This window comes from Theropithecus gelada, chromosome 16, assembly GCF_003255815.1.
Source record: "Theropithecus gelada isolate Dixy chromosome 16, Tgel_1.0, whole genome shotgun sequence".
NCBI classification, from domain to species: domain Eukaryota; kingdom Metazoa; phylum Chordata; class Mammalia; order Primates; family Cercopithecidae; genus Theropithecus; species Theropithecus gelada.
In genome coordinates, this window is record NC_037684.1 from 65112736 (window position 1) to 65132866 (window position 20131).

At 47.7% G+C, this 20131-nt stretch overlaps 1 protein-coding gene across 2 annotated transcripts in view; it reads right to left on the reverse strand.

Annotated features, from left to right (window-relative positions):
- PIK3R6 (phosphoinositide-3-kinase regulatory subunit 6) overlaps positions 1 to 20131 on the reverse strand; it is a 66244-nt gene that overhangs the window by 11711 nt on the left and 34402 nt on the right. For both annotated transcript variants that reach the window (XM_025362825.1, XM_025362824.1), the window contains exons 9-18: positions 19294 to 19450; positions 16465 to 16551; positions 15683 to 16106; positions 15228 to 15306; positions 13722 to 13844; positions 9937 to 10047; positions 9546 to 9636; positions 9137 to 9207; positions 8396 to 8486; positions 5568 to 5683 (exon numbers count right to left, since the gene is read on the reverse strand). In XM_025362825.1, coding sequence (XP_025218610.1) covers positions 5568 to 5683; positions 8396 to 8486; positions 9137 to 9207; positions 9546 to 9636; positions 9937 to 10047; positions 13722 to 13844; positions 15228 to 15306; positions 15683 to 16106; positions 16465 to 16551; positions 19294 to 19450 — 1350 coding nt within the window. The remainder of the gene's footprint in view (positions 1 to 5567; positions 5684 to 8395; positions 8487 to 9136; positions 9208 to 9545; positions 9637 to 9936; positions 10048 to 13721; positions 13845 to 15227; positions 15307 to 15682; positions 16107 to 16464; positions 16552 to 19293; positions 19451 to 20131) is intronic.

Genomic DNA, 20131 nt, shown 5'->3' on the forward strand with positions numbered 1-20131 from the left:
AACTGTCCTAGCAAAGAGACTTGTAGATACTGACATCTGGGTTCCCCCCACAGAAAGGACCATGGCCTTCTGACTGCCCACTGAGAAGCCCACCATTGACCCAGGTTTTTAGTGCCCCCTCTTTAGTTAAGAGAAAGACCTTTTTTTTTTTTTTTTTTTGAGACAGAGTCTTACCCTGTTGCCCAGGCTGGAGTACAATGGCGCGATCTTGGCTCACTGCAACCTCCGCCTCCCAGGTTCAAACGATTCTCCTGCCTCAGCCTCCCAAGTGGCTGGGATTACAGGCACCCACCACCACGCCCAGATAATTTTTGTATTTTTAGTAGAGGTGAGGTTTCACCACGTTGGCCAGGCTGGTCTCGATCTCCTGACCTTGTGATCCGCTCTCCTCGGCCTCCAAAAGTGCTGGGATTACAGGCGTGAGCCACCGTGCCCAGCCAAGAGACCATATTAAGAGAGACAACAAATAACCAGAAAACAAGAAAGAATTCTTAAATAGCCTAAATGTTCAAAAAATGAATCTGAAGAAAACTCCCCCAATATTGAAGAAATGACAAAGAAGGACAATAGGAGAAAGAAGATGAGAAAATTAGAGCATTAATTTAGAAGGTCAAACATCCTACTATTCATAGTTCCAGAAAGAGAAAGCAAAGAAATAAAGGGGAGGAAACTATTTTAAAGATTGTATTAGGCCGGGCGCGGTGGCTCAAGCCTGTAATCCCAGCACTTTGGGAGGCCGAGACGGGCGGATCACGAGGTCAGGAGATCGAGACCATCCTGGCTGACACGGTGAAACCCCGTCTCTACTAAAAAATACAAAAAAACTAGCCGGGCGAGGTGGCGGGCGCCTGTAGTCCCAGCTACTCGGGAGGCTGAGGCAGGAGAATGGCATGAACCCGGGAGGCGGAGCTTGCAGTGAGCCAAGATCACGCCACTGCACTCCAGCCTGGGCGGCAGAGCGAGACTCTGTCTCAAAAAAAAAAAAAAAAAAAAAAAAAAAGATTGTATTAGAAAATATCTGAGAAGTGAAAGATATGAGTCTCCAGATTGAGAATGTCCATCAAAGGTCCAAAATGATGAATGAAAAAAAGATGCCACCAAGGTATATTCCTGTGACATTCAGACTCTTCTCTGAAACTAAGTATTTAAGGCTTCCAAAGAGAGAGAGAGAAAAAAACAGTCTCATACAAAGACTAGGCATAAGAAGGCATCATATTATACAACAGCAGCATCAAAAACTAGAAGAAAGTTCACCTTCAAAGAAATCCAGATAGAATTGACAAAATCAAAACCATAGCAGGAACATCCACAAACCTCTCTGTTTTGGCCAGATGAAGTAGAAAAAAAATATTTTAAATTTGTAGATTACAGTAATATAATGTGTTTGATTTAATAACTAAACTTCATACTTTATATATTCTAACATGTAGTTTTAGTTGCCATTGAATATCAAGAAGTTGATCATTCACTCCTGTAATCCCAGCACTTTCGGAGGCCAAGGCGGGCGGATCACGAGGCCAAGAGATCGAGACTATCCTGGCCAACATGGTGAAACCCTGTCTCTACTAAAAATACAAAAATTAGCTGGGCGTGGTGGCACATGCCTGTAGTCCCAGCTACTTGGGAGGCTGAGGCAGGAGAATCACTTGAACCCGGGAGGCAGAGGCTGCAGTGAGCCAAGATCTCACCACTGCACTCCAGCCTGGCAACAGAGTGAGACTCAGTCTCAAAAAAAGAAAAAAAAAAAAAAAAAAGTTGATCATGTACCAGGCAATAAAAAAAATGTCAGTACATTCCAAAGAAGTTGAAATTGTGTAAGTCAGATGCTTTGGCTGTCCTAGGAGCATTTGCTAATAATCTCAGGAATCAAAGGGCTTGGGTTTAAATAGCCACGTGGGGATGGGAGGCAATGGTGTGGAGTTACATGAAGCAGGGACTCTTGAAGGCTACACTCTCAGTGAAAGACTAGAAAGCAAAATAAAGCAAAAGACACAAACGGACGAAAAAACAAACACAGAAATAGGGAAGACCACAGAAAAAAAGCCCGTCTGCTTTGGCTTGTACGATGAGTGAGGAAGGCAAGTCTTTCCTGGAGATTCTTAGCTACGAGCCCGTCCGGATGTGAATCTGGGGTACACATGTACACTATCTTCATGGTCTGGCAATTTCTCAGCCAAAACTGAACTCAAAATATGGTTCTGAGCTGATAACATCTCCGAGGCAGTTGGCAAAAACAAATTCAGAATTTCTCTAGAAGGACAATTTTTCCACCCAGTTTTCCCACAGATAAAGCCCTAAGAAATATGAACTCATAATTGAAAAACAAGGAATTAAGCTACTGTGGGGAGGGGGTCAGTGAACCCAATAAACAGAAGGATTAGACTCCCAGTAATTATAGATAATGGAATTACACAAATCAGATTATAAAATAAAGATGTTTAGAATGAGTGAAGAAATAAAAGAATAAAACCACAAGGAAGGAACAGCATACTACTATAAAACAGGTCTGCCATTTTCATTGATTCTAAAACACGTTTCAACAGCTCTAAAATTAGGGAGTATTTTGCAACCAATGTGATAAGAGAGCATTGTCCGTAGTTTAGGAAGCATTGTTTGTTTCTTAGTAGTGTGTAAAATTGTGGTATGCCTTGGAGATGGGGTCTTTAGACATATATAATGTTTAATTATATCAGAGTCAGAAATCATTAAAGGAAAATGGTAGATTTTGTTATGTCAAAATATAAAGCTATTTTAGGTTAAAAAAAGCATCAAAAGACAAACTGGGAAAAGTATTTCCAAAATTTATGACAAAGAAGGGGTTAATGTCCTCACACTATAAAATAGGATATTAGTATGAGATGAGAATATGAATAGGAAATATATGAATGAAGAAATAGAAATACAAGAAAGTATTCAGTTTTACTAATTGGTAATAAAGGAAACAAAATAATGAAAAGTTTGATCATCCAATTTGTGAAGATAAAAAAATCAATATGCGAATTGTACTGCAAAATTGGCACTCAAACACTACAATCAGATTGGAACTTGGTATTGACTTTCTAGAGGGCAATTTGGCAAAATATATAAAAAGGATGCCACCTGACTGGATGATTTCACTTCTAGGCATTCTTCTAAAAAGACATAACCATGATTTTTAGCACATATTTACCCCTAAGGAAATTGCTCACATGCTCGTAATGGTGAAAAATGAGAACTTACTTAAACGTCGTCTTAGAATTTATTATTAGAATTATTAGAATTATATAGGTATATGGAACCATCATATAATAAATACTGACATATACTTAATGACGCAAAACATTTAATGACCAAAGCAAGGGCCCATCAAGACCTATTTATGAGGCTTTAGTATATTTTTGAGTAAAAAACATCAAGGTACAGACCAGTATGTAGTGTAGCTATCAATTATCTTAAAATAGCTAGAAAAAAAGACTTGGGTGTTTACACCTGAAAATGTTAGTATTCATCCTCTCCAGGGGTTGCGACTACTGGTGAATGTACTTTTTGTGCTTTTTTACGTTTTCCAAAATAAATAATGAAACTTTTGTTTATAGGTTAAAACATTATCTTGGCCAGGCACAGTGGCTCACAACTGTAATCCCAACACTTTGGGAGGCTGAGGTGGGTGGATCACGAGGTCAGGAATTTAAGACCATCCTGGTCAACATGGTGAAATCCTGTCTTTACTAAAAATACAAAAATTAGCTGGGCATGGAGGCGCATGCCTGTAATCCCAGCTACTCAGGAGGCTGAGGCAGGAGAATCACTTGAACCCGGGAGTCAGAGGTTGTGGTGAGCCAAGATCGCGCCATTGCACTCCAGCCTGGTGACAGAGTGAGACTCTGTCTCAAAAACAAAACAAAACAAAACAAAAAAACAAAAACATTATCTTAAAGGATAAAGAAATATAAGGGCTAATGACCACTGGTTTTGGCAACATGGAGGTGACTTTTCCACAGTGGGACATGTGTAAACAGGTGGTCATGGGTAGAAGAGTTATTGATAAGGGGCTGGAAACTCTTCTAGAAGTACCTTTCAAGGAGCTTGACTGAGAAGGGAAGGAAAGAGATGCAGTGGGTAGCTAGAGAGGTAGTTGGGTCATGGCAGAGTTTTTGTGTGTGTGTGTGTGTTTTTTTTTTTTCTTTTAAGATGGAAAAGACCTGAGTGTATGTAGGCTAAGGGAAGGAGCAGTGGAGAGGAAGAGGTCAAAGCTGGGGAGAGAGAACTGCAAACAGATAGAGAAGAACCTGGAGGGGGTGGGTAAGGAAAGGGCTATGTGATCCCAAGGATCCGGGTGAGGGGGAGGTCATGAGTTTGCTGTGGATCTAATCAGTGAGGATGCAGGGGTTATTCCAGAAGCACTTAGCCACCTGGGTATACAGACTGAGTAAGTGGCTTGACCTAAATCGGAGTGTCAGCCTGCTGGGTGGTGCACGGGAGTGAGGACATCAGTGCGAACATGGTTCAGGCGCAGTGATAGGGCACCAAAGCCAAGCTGAGCTGGGAAGTGAAGTCCAGAGAGGCCATTGGGTAGAAAGGAAATGAATAGTCTTATGTCTGTATCAGTAAGTATCGGCCAGGCGTGGCGGCTCACACCTGTAATCCCAGCACTTTGCCAAGGCAAGTGGATTGCCTGAGGTCAGGAGTTTGAGACCATCCTGGCCAACATGGTGAAACCCTGTCTCTACTAAAAATACAAAAATTAGCAGGGCATGATGGTGCATGATGGCGCACACCTGTAGTCCCAGCTACTCCAGAGGCTGAGGCAGGAGAATTGCTTGAACCTGGGAGGTGGAGGTTGCAGTGAGCCAAGATGGCACCACTGGACTCCAGCCTGGGCGACAGACTGAGACTCCATCTCAAGAAAAAAAAAAAAAAGTATCGAAATGCACAAAGGCAAAAGGGCAAAGGGCAAGGGGATTGAGAGAGCTGGTTTGATCTGGTCAAAGGTTGGGCTGTCGTTGTTTAGGAGTCTGGCTGTGGTGTGGCGCCTGGGATGACAGGACATAGGTGCATTTTGCAGTCATCTGGGTATGTCTTAGGTCCTCAAATGGTTAGCAGATGGAGGGCAGGGCTTTGACTCTTAAAGTGCTTTCCTTATACCAGTGGGCACTCTGCACTTCAGACAGACTGACTGCAAAGCAGATTCCTTCTAACAGGAAGACCCATTCCAATAGCAACGGCTCAGAAAGGCTGGCAAGTCAGTTCCCTTCTCTAAATACCCTCCCCTCTGCACTCGCAGCCACCTGTCTCCCTTTCCCAGTCTACACTGAGCCCCCGGCCACTTGTCTCCCTTTCCCAGTCTACTCTGAGCTCCCAGCCACCTCTTCCTTTCCCAGTCTGCTCTGAGCCCCCAGCCACCTCTCCCTTTCCCAGTCTACTCTGAGCTCCCAGCCACCTCTCCCTTTCCCAGTCTACTCTGAGCTCCCAGCCACCTGTCTCCCTTTCCCAGTCTACTCTGAGCCCCAGGCCGGCTGTCTCCCTTTCCCAGTCTACTCTGAGCCCCCGGCCGGCTGTCTCCCTTTCCCAGTCTACTCAGTACTTACAGAGAAGGACTTTCCCGCCAAGTTGGAGGACTTGACAACCTCTGTCACGCTGACATTCAGACACGAGTGGTCTGTGACAGGAGCAGCAGGCAGCGGGCAATGGCGAGACCCTGAAACTGAATGAGATTGGTGGGGCTGTAAATGGACCTCCAGGGAAGTAGGGGAGTTTGAGATTCTAGGTCTCAAGATCTCCATGAACCCATCTTCACACCCCCAGCCCTCTCACTCCTCCTTGGGCCCCCACTTCCTGAATCTGCTTGGTCCCAGCCAAGTTACGGTTCCTTCTCAATCATCCTTCTTCCTTCCCCGGTGAATCCGCAAGTTTCTATATCCTCAGGTCAGCGGCCATCACCAACCCAAATCCCCACCCCCACTCTTTCATTATGTCCTCCTGCAACCCTTTTTAAAAGGAATAAAGTTCTAGAAGTTCTCTTGAACTTCCTGTAGCTCTTGGGCATGCTACGAATGAAAGAAGCACCTGCCCAGGGATATTGTGCAGGACAGAGGCTCCAAGTGGGTGAGGAGGGCAGTAGTGCCAACAGTTAGTGTTTCTTTGACTTCCTTTTTTTATTACAGTTTTTTTTGTGTATATATATATACACACACACACACACATGTGTATATATACACACACATATATGTACATATATACACACACATACATATATACACACACACATATACATGTGTATATATACACATATATATTATATACATATATTTTGAGACAGTCTCCCTCTGTTGCCTAGGCTGGAGTGCAGTGGCATGATCTCGGTCACTGCAACCTCTGCCTCCTAGGTTCAAACGATTCTCCTGCCTCAGCCTCCCATGTAGCTGGGATTACAGGCGAGCACCATCACACTCAGCTAACTCTTTTTTTTTTTTTTTTTGTATTTTTAGTAGAGATGGGGTTGCTTAATAGTCTATAATGTGTCAAAAATCATTACTGTGTGCCTGCTGGTAGGCTTCATCCCTCCCTGCCGACTAAAGAGGGTTTGTAGAAGTCTGCTCCACCGAGGGTGGCATCATCAGACTGGTACTGATAGGGTCTAGAGTAGGGCTGGGAGTGGGGACAGTCTGTGAGAGAAATGGAAGGAATACAGTTTGAACAATAAGAGCTAACATGTATCGTTTACTGTATGCACACAAATTAGTAGCTACTTATTATCTCCATTTAAGTAAAAAAAAAAAAAGGTAGACAGGACACAAGTCACACATCCAAGGTCACACAGATAGTCAGTGGCAAAGCTGGGGTGTGAGCCCTACCCATCTGGCTCTGGCCCCGCGCCCTTGACAACCTGCTCGTGAGCACCTCTAGGTTAAGAGCTACTGCCACGAGTACGCGTCTCCTTCATGGTGTTAAAGAGATTCAGGGAAAGAGTGCCCTGCTGTGATGGAGTTTCATATGTCATCATCCACGAATTCAACTTGCCTGGAAGCAATTTCATTAGGAAGTGATATAATTTCTTGAGTTTCTTCTTTGTGCCAGATGCTAAGGAAATTGTGACACTAGGATACCCACACATGAACACAAAGGCATTATTGTCAGAAATCAGAAAGGTGTCATCATTGGAATGCTAGCAAGGCCACAGTGGGTTTCAGAGACGGAGTAAATACTCGTGGTTGGAGAGGAGAGGAGGGATCGGAGTTGGCTTCCCCGTAAGCATTCCAGCCTGGCTCATGTGTATTTTCATTCCGTTTTTCTTCTGGAATATTCTAAATGTGTTCACTCATTTTTAAAACAAATTTTTGAGTGTAAAGTAGCATTTCATTTATTCCCGAAATATTGATCAAGAATCTACTATATGCCAGGTGAAACCCCGTCTCTACTAAAAATGCAAAAAATTAGCCGGGCGAAGCGGCGGGCGCCTGTAGTCCCAGCTACTCGGGAGGCTGAGGCAGGAGAATGGCGTGAACCCGGGAGGCGGAGCTTGCAGTGAGCCGAGATCGCGCCACTGCACTCCAGCCTGGGCGACTAAGCGAGACTCTGTCTCAAAAAAAAAAAAAAAAGAATCTACTATATGCCAGGACATATCACGGACAAATGGAATAGATGGCACACAGGATATAATTCTGCCTGGGTGAATTTTCTTGTTTGCTCCAAAACGGTCTTCTACAAGCATCACTGGATACACATCCCCTAAGTCTAGTCTGTTCAGAGTTGGCAATTCTAGGGGAGGCAGTGGTAAGGAACATAGGCTCTTGCATGAGAATACCTGGGTTTGAATTCCAGTTCTGATTCTTCCTTGCAGACATGACGTTGGGTGCGTTATAAGTTTCCTCTCTAGTAAAAAGTTGCTAATACTAATACTATCTATTTCCTAGGGTTCACATGCTTCACTGCCTGGCCTCTGGTGCATGTTTGCAATGTTAGTAATCCATATTGCCATCCTTTGCATTATTCTAGGAGACCAGGGAGCTCACAATATGAGCTAATTTTTATAATTTACTATATGCACATAAATTGGCATCTTCTATTGTCTCCATTTTTTTTTTTTTGGAATGACATTCAAAGTCCAAAATTTCCAAACAGAAGACAACTAGCCCTGCAGGCCCAATTCTGTGGCAGGAGGCCAACTGCAACCCCTCCCTGTAGTCCTCCACCTTCCAGCTATGGCTCACCAGGCTGCTGAGGCTCAAGCCGGCGACCAGTGCTAGAGTCTGGGGGACCCCACAGCAAGCAGCTTGAAGGCAGTCACCAAGCCCTGGACCTGGCTCCAGTTCCATGACTGGGAGGGCTCCCCCTTCTCCTGCCACTCTGCCCTCTCCCCAGCATTGCCCTTCTCATCTCTTGTCTCTTTCTTTGCTCTGCATTCCCCGTTCCTCACCTTCTGTATCGCTGGCTGGAATGGCCTTCAGGACCAGCCCAGTGGCCCGCAGGGAAACAGTGACCTCTCGGGGCCGGTGGCTGAGCAAGGCCTGGGGAGGGGGATCAAGGAACAGGTGGAGGTCCTCAGGACATACCCTTTCCCCACGCATCCCCACATCCACAGTCTTGCCTCTCTCCCCTGTTTTCCACCCCTGCCATGAGCGTCTTTTTTTTTTTTTTTTCTTTTGAGCTGGGGGTCTCACTATGTTGCCCAGGCTGGTCTTGAACTCCTGGGCTCAAGTGATCCTCCTGCCTCAGCCTCCCAAAGCGCTGGGATTACAGGCATGAGCCACTGTGCCAGACCCTGTTTTGTCTATGTCACTACGGTCCCATAAGGGCTAGCAGATAAAGGCTTACAGCAGTCCCAGCCCTAGAAGTATGTTTAGCCTTCCAGACCCCAAAGAATAAATTTCCAGTGAAATCAGTTCAAGCATCTGGCCAGCTAGCGAGGAAGATATTTTTTAACAAGGAGTCAGGCCCCTTGTTCTTTAAATCAGATCACCTCCTAGGTCTACATGTAAGGCCAACTTAACCCACTCATCCCTGCAAAACTCCCTGAAGGCTGGGAACTCTGCAGGCAGCTTCAAGAAAAGAGGTAGAAACTTCCTTTGGCTCTGTCTGCTTCCCTGCTTGTCCTCGAGGCCCGCTCTCTCCAGCTGTACCTCTTGGCCACCTACTGACCACGCCCATGCACGCTGACCTTCTGGTAGCACAGGGAGAGCTCCGCCCCTGGGCCCTCGGCCACGCCTCTCCTCCTGGGTGAAAAGCCATCTGTGGGGAGATGAGAAGAGGCTTGGGGTGGAGGTTCCCAGCCCTCTCGCCCTGACTTCCCCACCTCTCTGAGGGCAGGAGCTGAGCTGCTGGGTTTACCCATCCCTCCATCTCCCTGGATGGAAAGGCGACACTTCAGGGGGCCAGGCTGCCTTTCAGTCTTTCGGGGGTTGGAGGGGATCAAGGGCAGCCTTGGCATTCAGCAGAGGTAGGGAACAGAGCAGGGACGAGCACTGAGGGTGTGGGGGTGCAGGCATCATCAGGTGAGAGGTGAGAGGATGAGAGTCTGGAGAAGCTGAGTCAGGATGACCTTTGGGAAAAGGGAGGCAGATGCTTACCTTTGGGGAATTTAGAATCTTGGATCTTCACCTTCAGCTCAATGAGGAAGATGTCCTCGGTAGGGTCTTGGCTCAGGTCACTGAAGAAGATCTGGAGAGAGGAAGGGAGGGTGGCATTTCCTGGTGTGATTTCCAAATCACTCTGTCCCTGATTTCCAGGGATCCAGGGCCATGGAGAACCCTTCCACATAAAGAAGACCTACTTCTTGGATTTGAGGTCTTGAAATTAATAACGATCTGATTCATTTAGAGATGAAGAAGGTAACGTTAATAACCAAGAGTATCTGGGTGTGTTCATGATTTGTGGCCTGATAACCAGTGTTTCCCCTGAGCCTGGGTATTTAATCTGTGGGGTCCTGGGATCCCTTGGAGCCTTCAGTGGGATGATTACCTTGACTGTGTAGATCTGGAAATAGATGGGTTGGGTGCCCATGCGGATGTAGTAGGTGATGACGTCTAGGATGAAGGGGTCCACAGTCTGGGATGAGTCCAGGGAAGGAGGCTGTGAGGGAGACAGGGAATGTCTTCACCATCTCCCCCAAGGCCACTGTGGGAGATGCCATTTTATTCAGAGAGAAACTCCAAGCCCCTACATCTCTGGGATGCACTAACCCAGTGCATCCTTCAACACATTCCAAACCTTTCCTACCACTGAATTTCCACTCCCAATCAAAATATTCCTGTCCAGAGCTCTGCCTCCCTAGGGAATCTGACTAATTTCAGTTCTACAGAGACTACTGAGCACTGCTATGTGTGAGGCACTGTGCTAAGTGACTGGGGGAGACAAGATGCTGGAGAGTGAAGCTAATGAGAGAGCCAGGACTGGGTTCTAGGCTTGGATGGGCTACTTGCCATTGGCCAGGCAGGTGTGGGCAAGTTATTCAAACTCTTTGAGGCCTGAATGTCCTTCTAGAGAAAATGAGAGGTTGAACCAGATGATCTGATGTCTCTTTCAGCTCTGGTGGTCCCTGCATCTATTAATAAACTAATTGGCTGGGCATAGTGGCTCACGCCCGTAATCCCAACACTTTGGGAGGCTGAGGCGAGAGGGTCACCTGAGGTCGGGAGTTCGAGACCAGCCTAACCAACATGGAGAAACCTCATCTCTACCAAAAATACAAAATTAGCCAGGCGTGGTGGCGCATGCCTGTAATCCCAGCTACTTGGGAGGCTAAGGCAGGAGAATTGCTTGAACCCAGGAGGCAGAGGCTGTGGTGAGCCAAGATTGTGCCATTGCACTCCAGCCTGGGCAACAAGAGTGAAACTCCATCTTAAAATAAAATAAAATAATTCAGGTTTGCATGTTATTGGGAATGGACTACGCATCTTGTCTTCCAGTCCTTCCCTGGTCCCATATGATGATAAAGCATAGTGACTGGTTTTTCAGAACATCTACATAGAATGTAATAGTGTCAGGGCTAGAAGGAAGCTCAGAGTTGATCTCATCCAACTCATATCCGGTCCTGTAAGAGCTCTTCTGACTCTCACATCTGGTGTACTGAAATATTGTTCCTTTCAAAAGGGTCACACTGAGGAGCTATGAACGTATTCTAATAATGCTGTCATTGCTCACAATGTTTCTGGTCTCTTCATGTGGCAATTGCTTTTGGAGTAAGCATAGGGCCTTTCAAATTGTTAAATACAAGGAGAAAGGGAAAACCAAAATCTTACAGTGTCCTGGCAGAGAAAAATAGCTACCAGCAAAGGAGCACCAATGGGGCCTGCATCAAATGTTCCCACTGTAATATCCTCCAAGTTTCAAGGAAAAGGTATTTTAATGCCCAGCTAAATGGTCTCCATGTGTATGCAAAGACATTTTCCGATAAGGTATAATCCAGAAAATGTGCATCCCTAAATGTCCTTATTTGAATAAAATATGTAGGAAGACACCCTCATCAATCAAATGATAAAGCAAAATGGAGAGCTCAGTAAAGTGGCAAGTTAAAAAACAGATATGTAAAAGTGGTAAATTAATGTTACATTTTTTTACTGCAGTTTTTAAAACTAAAATAAATATGTATAAATCAATAGCTTCCTTTTAGCTTCAGGCACTACCCATATAATGGGATAAAGATAGCATTCGCAATAGTAAGGAACACTATCACACACGAGTAATAAATTTAGTGAGAATTGGACAGAAGCTGTATGATGCAAACTTTACACTTATACCGAGGGATATATAAGGACACTTTGACAAATGAAGAGCTATACCATGCTCCTAGAGAGAAAAACTCAATATGCTAAAGATTCTAATTCTCCCCAAATTTCAACTGAAATCCAATAGGATTAAAAATAATAACAAAAACAAAACTTGAAATTCTAAAGTTTATCAGGAAGATAAATAAATAGGCATATTCTGAAAAGTTTTGAAAAAGAAGAACAATGGGGTAGGCAGGCTTCTATCATCAGATATTAAAATATCAAAAGGCTAATTTGTACAGAAATGAATAAATCAAAGAGAGAGTACGTATGTACTAAATACTTACAAGCACATGTAAGGATCATGTACTACATACAAGCACATGTAAGTATCATGTACTAAATACAGGCACATGTAAGTATTTAGCAAATGATAAAAGTGGCATTTCAAATTGCTACAGCAAGACGATTTATGCAAAATAGCTTTAGGACAACTAGCTCAACATTTGGAAAAAATAAAATGACATACTTCACACTAAACACTAAAATTAATTGCAGATAGGCAATTAATTAAATGTAAAAATTGAGACATGGAAAGTGTTAGAATAAATTATCAGTGAACATTTATTTAAGCTTTTGAAAGCATGACTCCAAAGGCAGAAACTGTAAAGAATAAAAGTGGTATGTTTGACGACATCCAAGTATTAAACTTCCGCAAGTCAAAAAGTGGATAGGCAAGTTACAACCGTGGGAAAAAAATCTGCAACATATGTGACGACAAAAAGGGTAGAATTGTCTTACTATATAAAAGCCCTTTCAAACCGGTAAAAGATGAGTTCCCTCTCCACTGCCAGCCACGGTTGGGATATGGCAGCGTGGGTTTGTGGTTAGGAGAGGGTGCTCTAGAGTCAAGCTGCCTGGTTCCAAGTGGCACTCCACCACTCACTTTGTGACTTCAGGCAAGATACTTACTTTCTTTGTGCCTCAGTTGTTTCATCTGTAAAACGGGACTCTGGTGACAATAGTACCTAGCAATAGGGGCACCTGCCTCTGGGCTGCTGTGGGAATTACATGAGCCGCCCTATGCGTAAGTGTTTAGAACAGTGCCTGGTGCAGCATAAGTGCTCAGGAAACATCAGCTATTACAATCATAGAAAAATGATTCATTCCACTATAAAGACACATGCACACGTATGTTTATTGCAGCACTATTTACAATAGCAAAGACTTGGAACCAGACCAAATGCCCATCAATGATAGACAGGATAAAGAAATTATGGCACATATACACCATGGAATACTATGCAGCCATAAAAAAGAATGAGTTAATGTCCTTTTCAGGGACATGGTGAAGCTGGAAGCCATCATGCTCAGCAAACTAACATAGGAACAGAAAACCAAACACCTCATGTTCTCACTCATAAGTGGGAGTTGAACAATGAGAACACATGGACACAGGGAGGGGAACATCACACATCGGGGCCTGTCTGGGGATGGGGAGCAAGGGGAGGGAGAGCATTAGGACAAATACCTAATGCATGCAGGCCTTAAAACCTAGATGATGGGTTGATAAGTGCAGCAAACCACCATGACACATGTATACCTATGTAACAAACCTGCATGTTCTGCACATGTATCCCAGAACTTGAAGTAAAACAAAAATAAATAAATAAATTGTTAAAAACAAAGAAAAAAGACCACAGGAAGCTCACACAAGAAGGAATATAACTGCCCTACACACTTATGAAAGAATATTTTACTTAATCTTTTCCAAGGTGGTCTGGTCCAAAGTAAGTGCCTGGTAAGTGTTCCGAGTGAATTCAAAGCCACTAGCTGGTTAGGGCCCCTCTCTCGAATTCCCTTCCTGCCTCATCCCACCCGACTCTTAAGGTCAAGGGTCAAGTACAGCAGCGAAAAGATAGCCCCCTCTTACCCCCATTTCACCCTTGCTGCCCACTTGGGCTCCTCCTTTCTCCCCTCTGCCCAGACCCTGCTCCCCTCCCTCTCTCCCTCCCAGGTACCCTCACCCTCCCTTACCATCTCAGCCAGCTTGTGGATGGCGGGGCACAGCGTGTTGACGTTGCTCTGGTACCACGGGTCTGCGCGGCCCAGGAATGTAGCCAGCTCTCCCAGCTCTGGCTGCCTGGATGCTGCAGGCTTCTGGGGGAAAGGGGATAGGGCAGACCTCGTCAGGCCCTCTCTCCAGCTCTGCCTTCCAGCTGCCATCAGCCTAGGCTGTGTGAATATGGTCAAGTCACTTAACCTCTTGGGGCCTCAATTTCTGCATGTGAAGCCACATCGTTGTTCTGTTTTATAAACTCAGATGAAGCTAGAATATATTTTGCTGAGGGTCACTCACCAGGGACATTGAAAAATGATCACCGACTTTAAAGGGGGAGAGACAAGTATGTCTTTGACCTTACTGCTTCCCAATAGGAAGTGGAGTGTGCAGTAGAAGTGGAGTGTGCAGTAGGAAGTGGAGTGTGCAGTAGAAAGTGGCGTGTGCAGTAGGAAGTGGCGTGTGCAGAAGTGGAGTGTGCAATAGGAAGTAGAGTGTGCAGTAGGAAGTGGCATGTGCAGTGGAAGTGGCGTGTGCAGTAGGAAGTGGAGTGTGCAGTAGGAAGTGGCGTGTGCAGTAGGAAGTGGCGTGTGCAGTAGGAAGTGGAGTGTGCAGTACAAGTGGCGTGTGCAGTAGGAAGTGGTGTGTGCAGTAGAAGTGGCATGTGCAGTAGGAAGTGGCATGTGCAGTAGGAAGTGGAGTGTGCAGTAGAAGTGGAGTGTGCAGTAGAAGTGGCGTGTGCAGTAGGAAGTGGCGTGTGCAGTAGAAGTGGAGTGTGCAGTAGGAAGTGGCGTGTGCAGTAGAAGTGGCGTGTGCAGTAGGAAGTGGCGTGTGCAGTAGGAAGTGGAGTGTGCAGTAGGAAGTGGAGCGTGCAGTAGGAAGTGGCGTGTGCAGTAGGAAGTGGAGTGTGCAGTGGAAGTGGCGTGTGCAGTAGAAGTGGAGTGTGCAGTAGAAGTGGCGTGTGCAGTAGGAAGTGGCGTGTGCAGTAGGAAGTGGTGTGTGCAGTAGGAAGTGGAGTGTGCAGTAGGAAGTAAGACCTGCAAGTGTGGGTCTGTCCCCCCTACTAGATCAATGGACTTCACTGCCTGAAATTTCCTTTCATGTCATACCAGAAAGTGTGGGGTTTGTGTGTATGTGTGTGTATGAGAGAGGGGAGGGAAGGAGGGGGAGAGAGAGAGAGAGAGAGAGAGCCCTGTGTTTGAGAACTTTGCAACTAATTCCATTACCTACAAAAACAAAATGAATATCAGCAGCAAGCAGGCTGCCATCAAGAGAGAGACCCAATCTCTGGCCACATTCAGCCCCCAGAGCACCGTCTGCAGCCTCTGAAACAGAAGACTGCTGACGTCTGTCCCGTCTCCACATCCTAAGGATGCTTTTTCTAGTCCCTGCGCCGGGGATGTGGGGAATGCGAGGCTGCAGGTGTGTCCCTGCCCAGCCTGCCCTGTCTCTGCCCCGCCACCGCCTCCCCGCGGTCCAGTCACCTCAGGTGCCAGCACGGGGATGTAGTAGAGCTGCAGGCTGAGTCTGGGAGTAAGGCAGAACTTCTGGGTCTCCCGTTTCCTAGCAACGGGCAGCAAAGCAGAGGAGGTTAGGGGCGGGTCTTGGCTTCAAAGAGACTCGGCTCTGCTATTTGTTATCTCTGGACCTTGGGCAATTTGTGTCATCTTTCTGAGCCTCTGCTTTCTCATCTACAAAATGGGTACAGTAATGTCTCCCTCGCAGGATGGCGATGAGGGTTCACGGAGCTAACAAACACAAAGCAGGGACTGCGGTGCTCTGTGACGGCTGCTGGCACTGTGTGGCATCCTCCTCTGTCCCACCCTGGCCTCTGCCTCCCGACCCTCTCTTGCCGCTTTGTGATCCTTCACCAGCCCATGCCAGGCCCACCTGTGCCCCTGACCAGCGCCCACCCCCAGGCCCCACCTTGGAGCCCCACCTGAGTCTGTGGTAGGCCTGGGCCAGGCGCCCCAGCATCCTGTCATCTCCCAGCACAAGTACCCGGGCTGTGTGCAGCCGGGAGACACCGGGCAGCACTTCCCCATCCCCACCGGGCCTGCCTGTCCTCCGGTGCAGCCCTGGGGGCCCGTCCCAGCCGCCAGGCATCAAGAAGTCCAGGGGCCACGCACGCTTCTTGATGCCGCCTTTGCGCTGCAGCCCAGCTCGCTCCATCTCAGGGCTGCTGGGTGCAGGCAGCTCATCAGCCCCCGGGGGAAGGTCCCGCTCGATGCCGCTGTCCGTGGACAGCACGGAAACCCGGGCCAACTCCCGGTCTGGCCGGAGGCCCTGCAGATCCAAGACCTCCAAGTCAGCACTGAGGCACAGCTGGGATCTCGGGCGAAGGAAGAGCACCAATTCCTTCCCTGGGATGGGGGAACGAGGGCAGTGAGGACACGTAAGGCTGGCAGGGCTATATTCCTGATTCCAACCAGTCCTCCTCAGAGGATACACACACACACAGAAACACAGACAGACACACAGACACATAAGGACACACATATGAACATGCACAGAGACACACACACAGACACAGAGACACACACACAGACACAGAGATACACAGATGCACACACACACGTACAGACACAGACATACAAACACACACACATGCACACACAGACACACACACAAACACACTGACAAACACACACATGCACGCATATGCACACACACAGACACAGACATATACCACTGTTTCCAGACAGCTGCAGGGGCACGTACAGAGCTGCTCCTCGCCGGTCCACAGGTGGAAGGTGATGTAGGGGCTGGGCAGGGGAATGCTTGGTGGCCGCTCTTGGACAGGGTCACCTGCAGAAAGGAACAGGCTATGGAGGCCATGGAGGAGTCCATGGGACCCTCCCCATCTGCCATCCCCATCCTGCTCAGCTCCTGTGCGGGGTCTTAGAGGGGTGGCAGGGACTCTCTCCACATCTGGTCTGCCTTTCCATCTCTGCCACCACCAGCCCATCCAGGGCCCAACAGTGCAGCTGTCCCCTCCCTGTCCAACAATGCTTAGTAGCTATGTTTCCTTAAACCTAGCTCAGCCTTTAGGGGGTCTTCACAAACCAGCTCACAAGGCCTTTTCCAACCTATTCTCCTATGCTGGCCACGCCTTCAGCCCTGTGCAGCCACCTGACTGGCTTCCCCGCTGTTCTTAAAATGCCCTGCCTGCATCCAGACGAGGCAGGAGAGACCCCTTCCCTTCTCAGGGCTGCTTCCAATATCTTGCACGCAGCAGACACTCAATTAACATTCGCTGCTGTCAGTGATGCTGACAAGAACTCATCAGCAAAGTTTGGGGGCAACAGGAACTCTGGGCAGTCCAGGGGAGAGACCAAGACCAGCCATTCTTCCTGCTCCTCTTTCTAGAATAGTTTCTGACCACGCCAGCGGCCCACGGTGGTCATTCCCTCCAGCAGACTTTGTCTGCACACTGGGCACACCTCCCATGTGGCCTTAGGATTTGGCTCTGTATTCTTGTTTCATTTCTATATTGCTGTGGCTTCCCTGTCTTGAGGCTGCAAGCTTCTTAGGGGAGAGCAGCTAGTGTTCTACTGCCTGCCAGGTCTTATTCTACTCACCTGGCACACAGTGTAATCATTTCTCTGGATCCTGCCAATAGCCGTGGGCAATGGGTGACATTATTATCCTCAATTTACAGGGGAGGAGACAGGACACGGAGAGGTTGAATGACTGGCCCAAGGTCACATAGTAAATAGCACAGTGAAGACTTGAACCCAGGCAGCTCAGCTCCAGAGTCCCTGCTCTTACCCCCAACACAGTGCTTATAACCACTGCTCCATACTGCCCCCTACAGCCACAGGGGCTTGACGGGGCTGCTGCCTGGTCATTCAGATGCACAGGGCTAAGCCAGGTGTGGTGGCGTGTGCCTGTGGTCCCAGCTGTTCGGGAGGCTGAGGTGGGAGGATCACTTGAGCCCAGGAGGTCAAGGCTGCAGTGAGCCATGATCGCGCCACTGCACTCCAGCCTGGGTGACACAGTGAGACCTTGTCTCAATAAATAAATAAATAAATAAATAAATAAATAAAATAAATGCACAGGGCAAGTCTGGGCAGGAGACAGATGCCCTTGGATGTGGCTTGGGGGCAGCCCAGATGATCTTGCCTGATCCATGCAGAGTCACTGGTGAGTGTTAGCAAGGGGCCACAAGGGGAGCAAAGCCAGATTGGCCCCAGGGTTTGTTCCAGCTTGGGGTGCAGGAGCAGCTTTTTCTATGTGGGATCAGAGGCAGTGTAGAATATTAAAGCAAAAGAGTGGAAAACTTCAAAGATGGAGTCTTGAGGCAGGGACTGTCCTGCCCACCTCACCCAACTGCTGGGGCCTCCACCCAACCTGGGCTGCCAAGTTCAAACCCAGGGCCTGGCACACTAACCTCTTCCAGTGGATTCCAGTCCTTAACCCCATGCCTTATAACTACAGGTGCACGATGAGAGACCATGCATATCTGGGACATGCAGGCTGACCCATTCCATGATACTTTGGGCGACCATGAAACGGGACCCAAATCAGAACCATCCTACAACAGCCAGGAAACACATATTCGGAATGTTTCTCTGGGCTATTTCAGATGCCCCCATCCACATGGGGCTTGAGTCAGAGTAGGCATTATCTTACCTATATTATGCCTTGCATAAGATAAGGCGTTATCTTATAAAAATGCAAATAAGGAAGGGTGAGGAGTAAAACTCTATGATACCAGATACAGACGATGTTGACTCATCTGCTCTTTTAGATACTCTGGTCCTTGGACAATCAAATCCTTTGATTACTACAGCTGAGTGGTGAACTAGACAGCCTGGATTTGTATCTTGCCTTTGCCACTTACTGCCTTGGGTGATCTTGGGCAAGATATTTAACTTCTTTCTAACTCAGTTTCGTCCTCTGTAAAATGGGGATAATAATAGTTTCCAGCTTATAAGTTGACTGTGAGGTTTCATTGATTTAATACAGTATAGGCAATATATTTAAATATATGTAAGGTGATTAGAACAGCAACTGGAGTATAGTAGGGGCTCTGTGGGCAACAGCTGTTATCAGGACCAAATTTCCCGCCTTCTTTTTTTTTTTTTTGAGATGGAGTTTTGCTCTGTCACCCAGGCTGGAGTACAGTGGTGCGATCACGGCTCACTGCAACCTCTGCCTCCTGGGTTCAAGTGATTCTCCTAACTCAGCATCCCCAGTAGCTGGGACTGCAGGCGCGCACCACCACGCCCGGCTAACTAAACCCTCTACTACGTTAGTAAAGGGTTTCACCATGTTGGCCAGGCTGGTCTCGAACTCCTGACCTCAGGTGATCCGCCTGCCTCGGCTTCCCAAAATGCGGGGATAACAGGCCTGAGCCACCGCTCCCGGCCTAATTACCGGCCTTCTTAGTTCCGGTCTTAGCAAATCCGCAGGCTGCCCCCACTCCCCAGGCTCCTGCCTCCCAGACAGAGGCAGGTCCAGCACTGCTCTCTGGCGCCCCCTGCGGTGCAGTGAGCTGCGCCCGCGGGGGCCCTTGGCAGGGTCCCCCAATCGCCCATCGCTTACCACCTCTGCGCCCCGCCGCGGGCCCCAGCAGCGAGCAGTAAATCTCCTCCAGCCTCTCCACGTGTCCCTCCCGGCTCGGGCTGGCCTCACTGGCCATCTGCTCCACGGCGGCCACCACGGCGTGGAAATACTGCTCCAGGGTGCGGCGAGGGCTGGCCTGTCCGGGAGGGGCGCAGAGCCTGGGTCTTGGCCCAGCGCCCATGCACCCCACCTCCTAAGCCAAGTCCGCAGGGCCCTGGCAGCCCAAAGTGACACCTCCCCGCTGCCCCTGGTGGACTGGCAGAGCTTCCCCCCAAGGCTTCTGGATCTCACATTCAGGGCCCCACACCTGCCCTGCAAGTGGGGGTTCCCCTCTGCCCCTCACACGCTGATAGCGGGAGACTGCTGGTCTGTATCATCTGTTACCCAGAGGGGCAGAGACGGCCGCTAACGCCCACCTCCTGAAAGCGTCACCCAGCACTTGGATCCATGTTCTAGCCCCCACTAGATTGTGAATTCCCGGGAGTCAGGGAATTTTGTGTTTCGTTCACAGCTGCATCTCCAGCACTTAGAACAGCTCACTGCACCAGGCGTTGTTCTAGGGGCTGGGATAACAGCAGCAAACGAAAAGACAAAAATTTGGGAGCTCCTATTGTTGTGTGTATATGGCAGGAGGAGCGGGCAATCAACAAGATAAGTAAAATTTATGGTATGGTACATAACAACAATAAGCACCAAAGAGAAAATAAAGCAGAGAAGGAGGATGTGGAATTTGAGGGAGGGGCTAAATTATTTAAATTGCGAGATCTGGGAAGCCTCCCTGGGAAAGTGACTTTTTTTTTTTTTTTTTTTTTTTTTT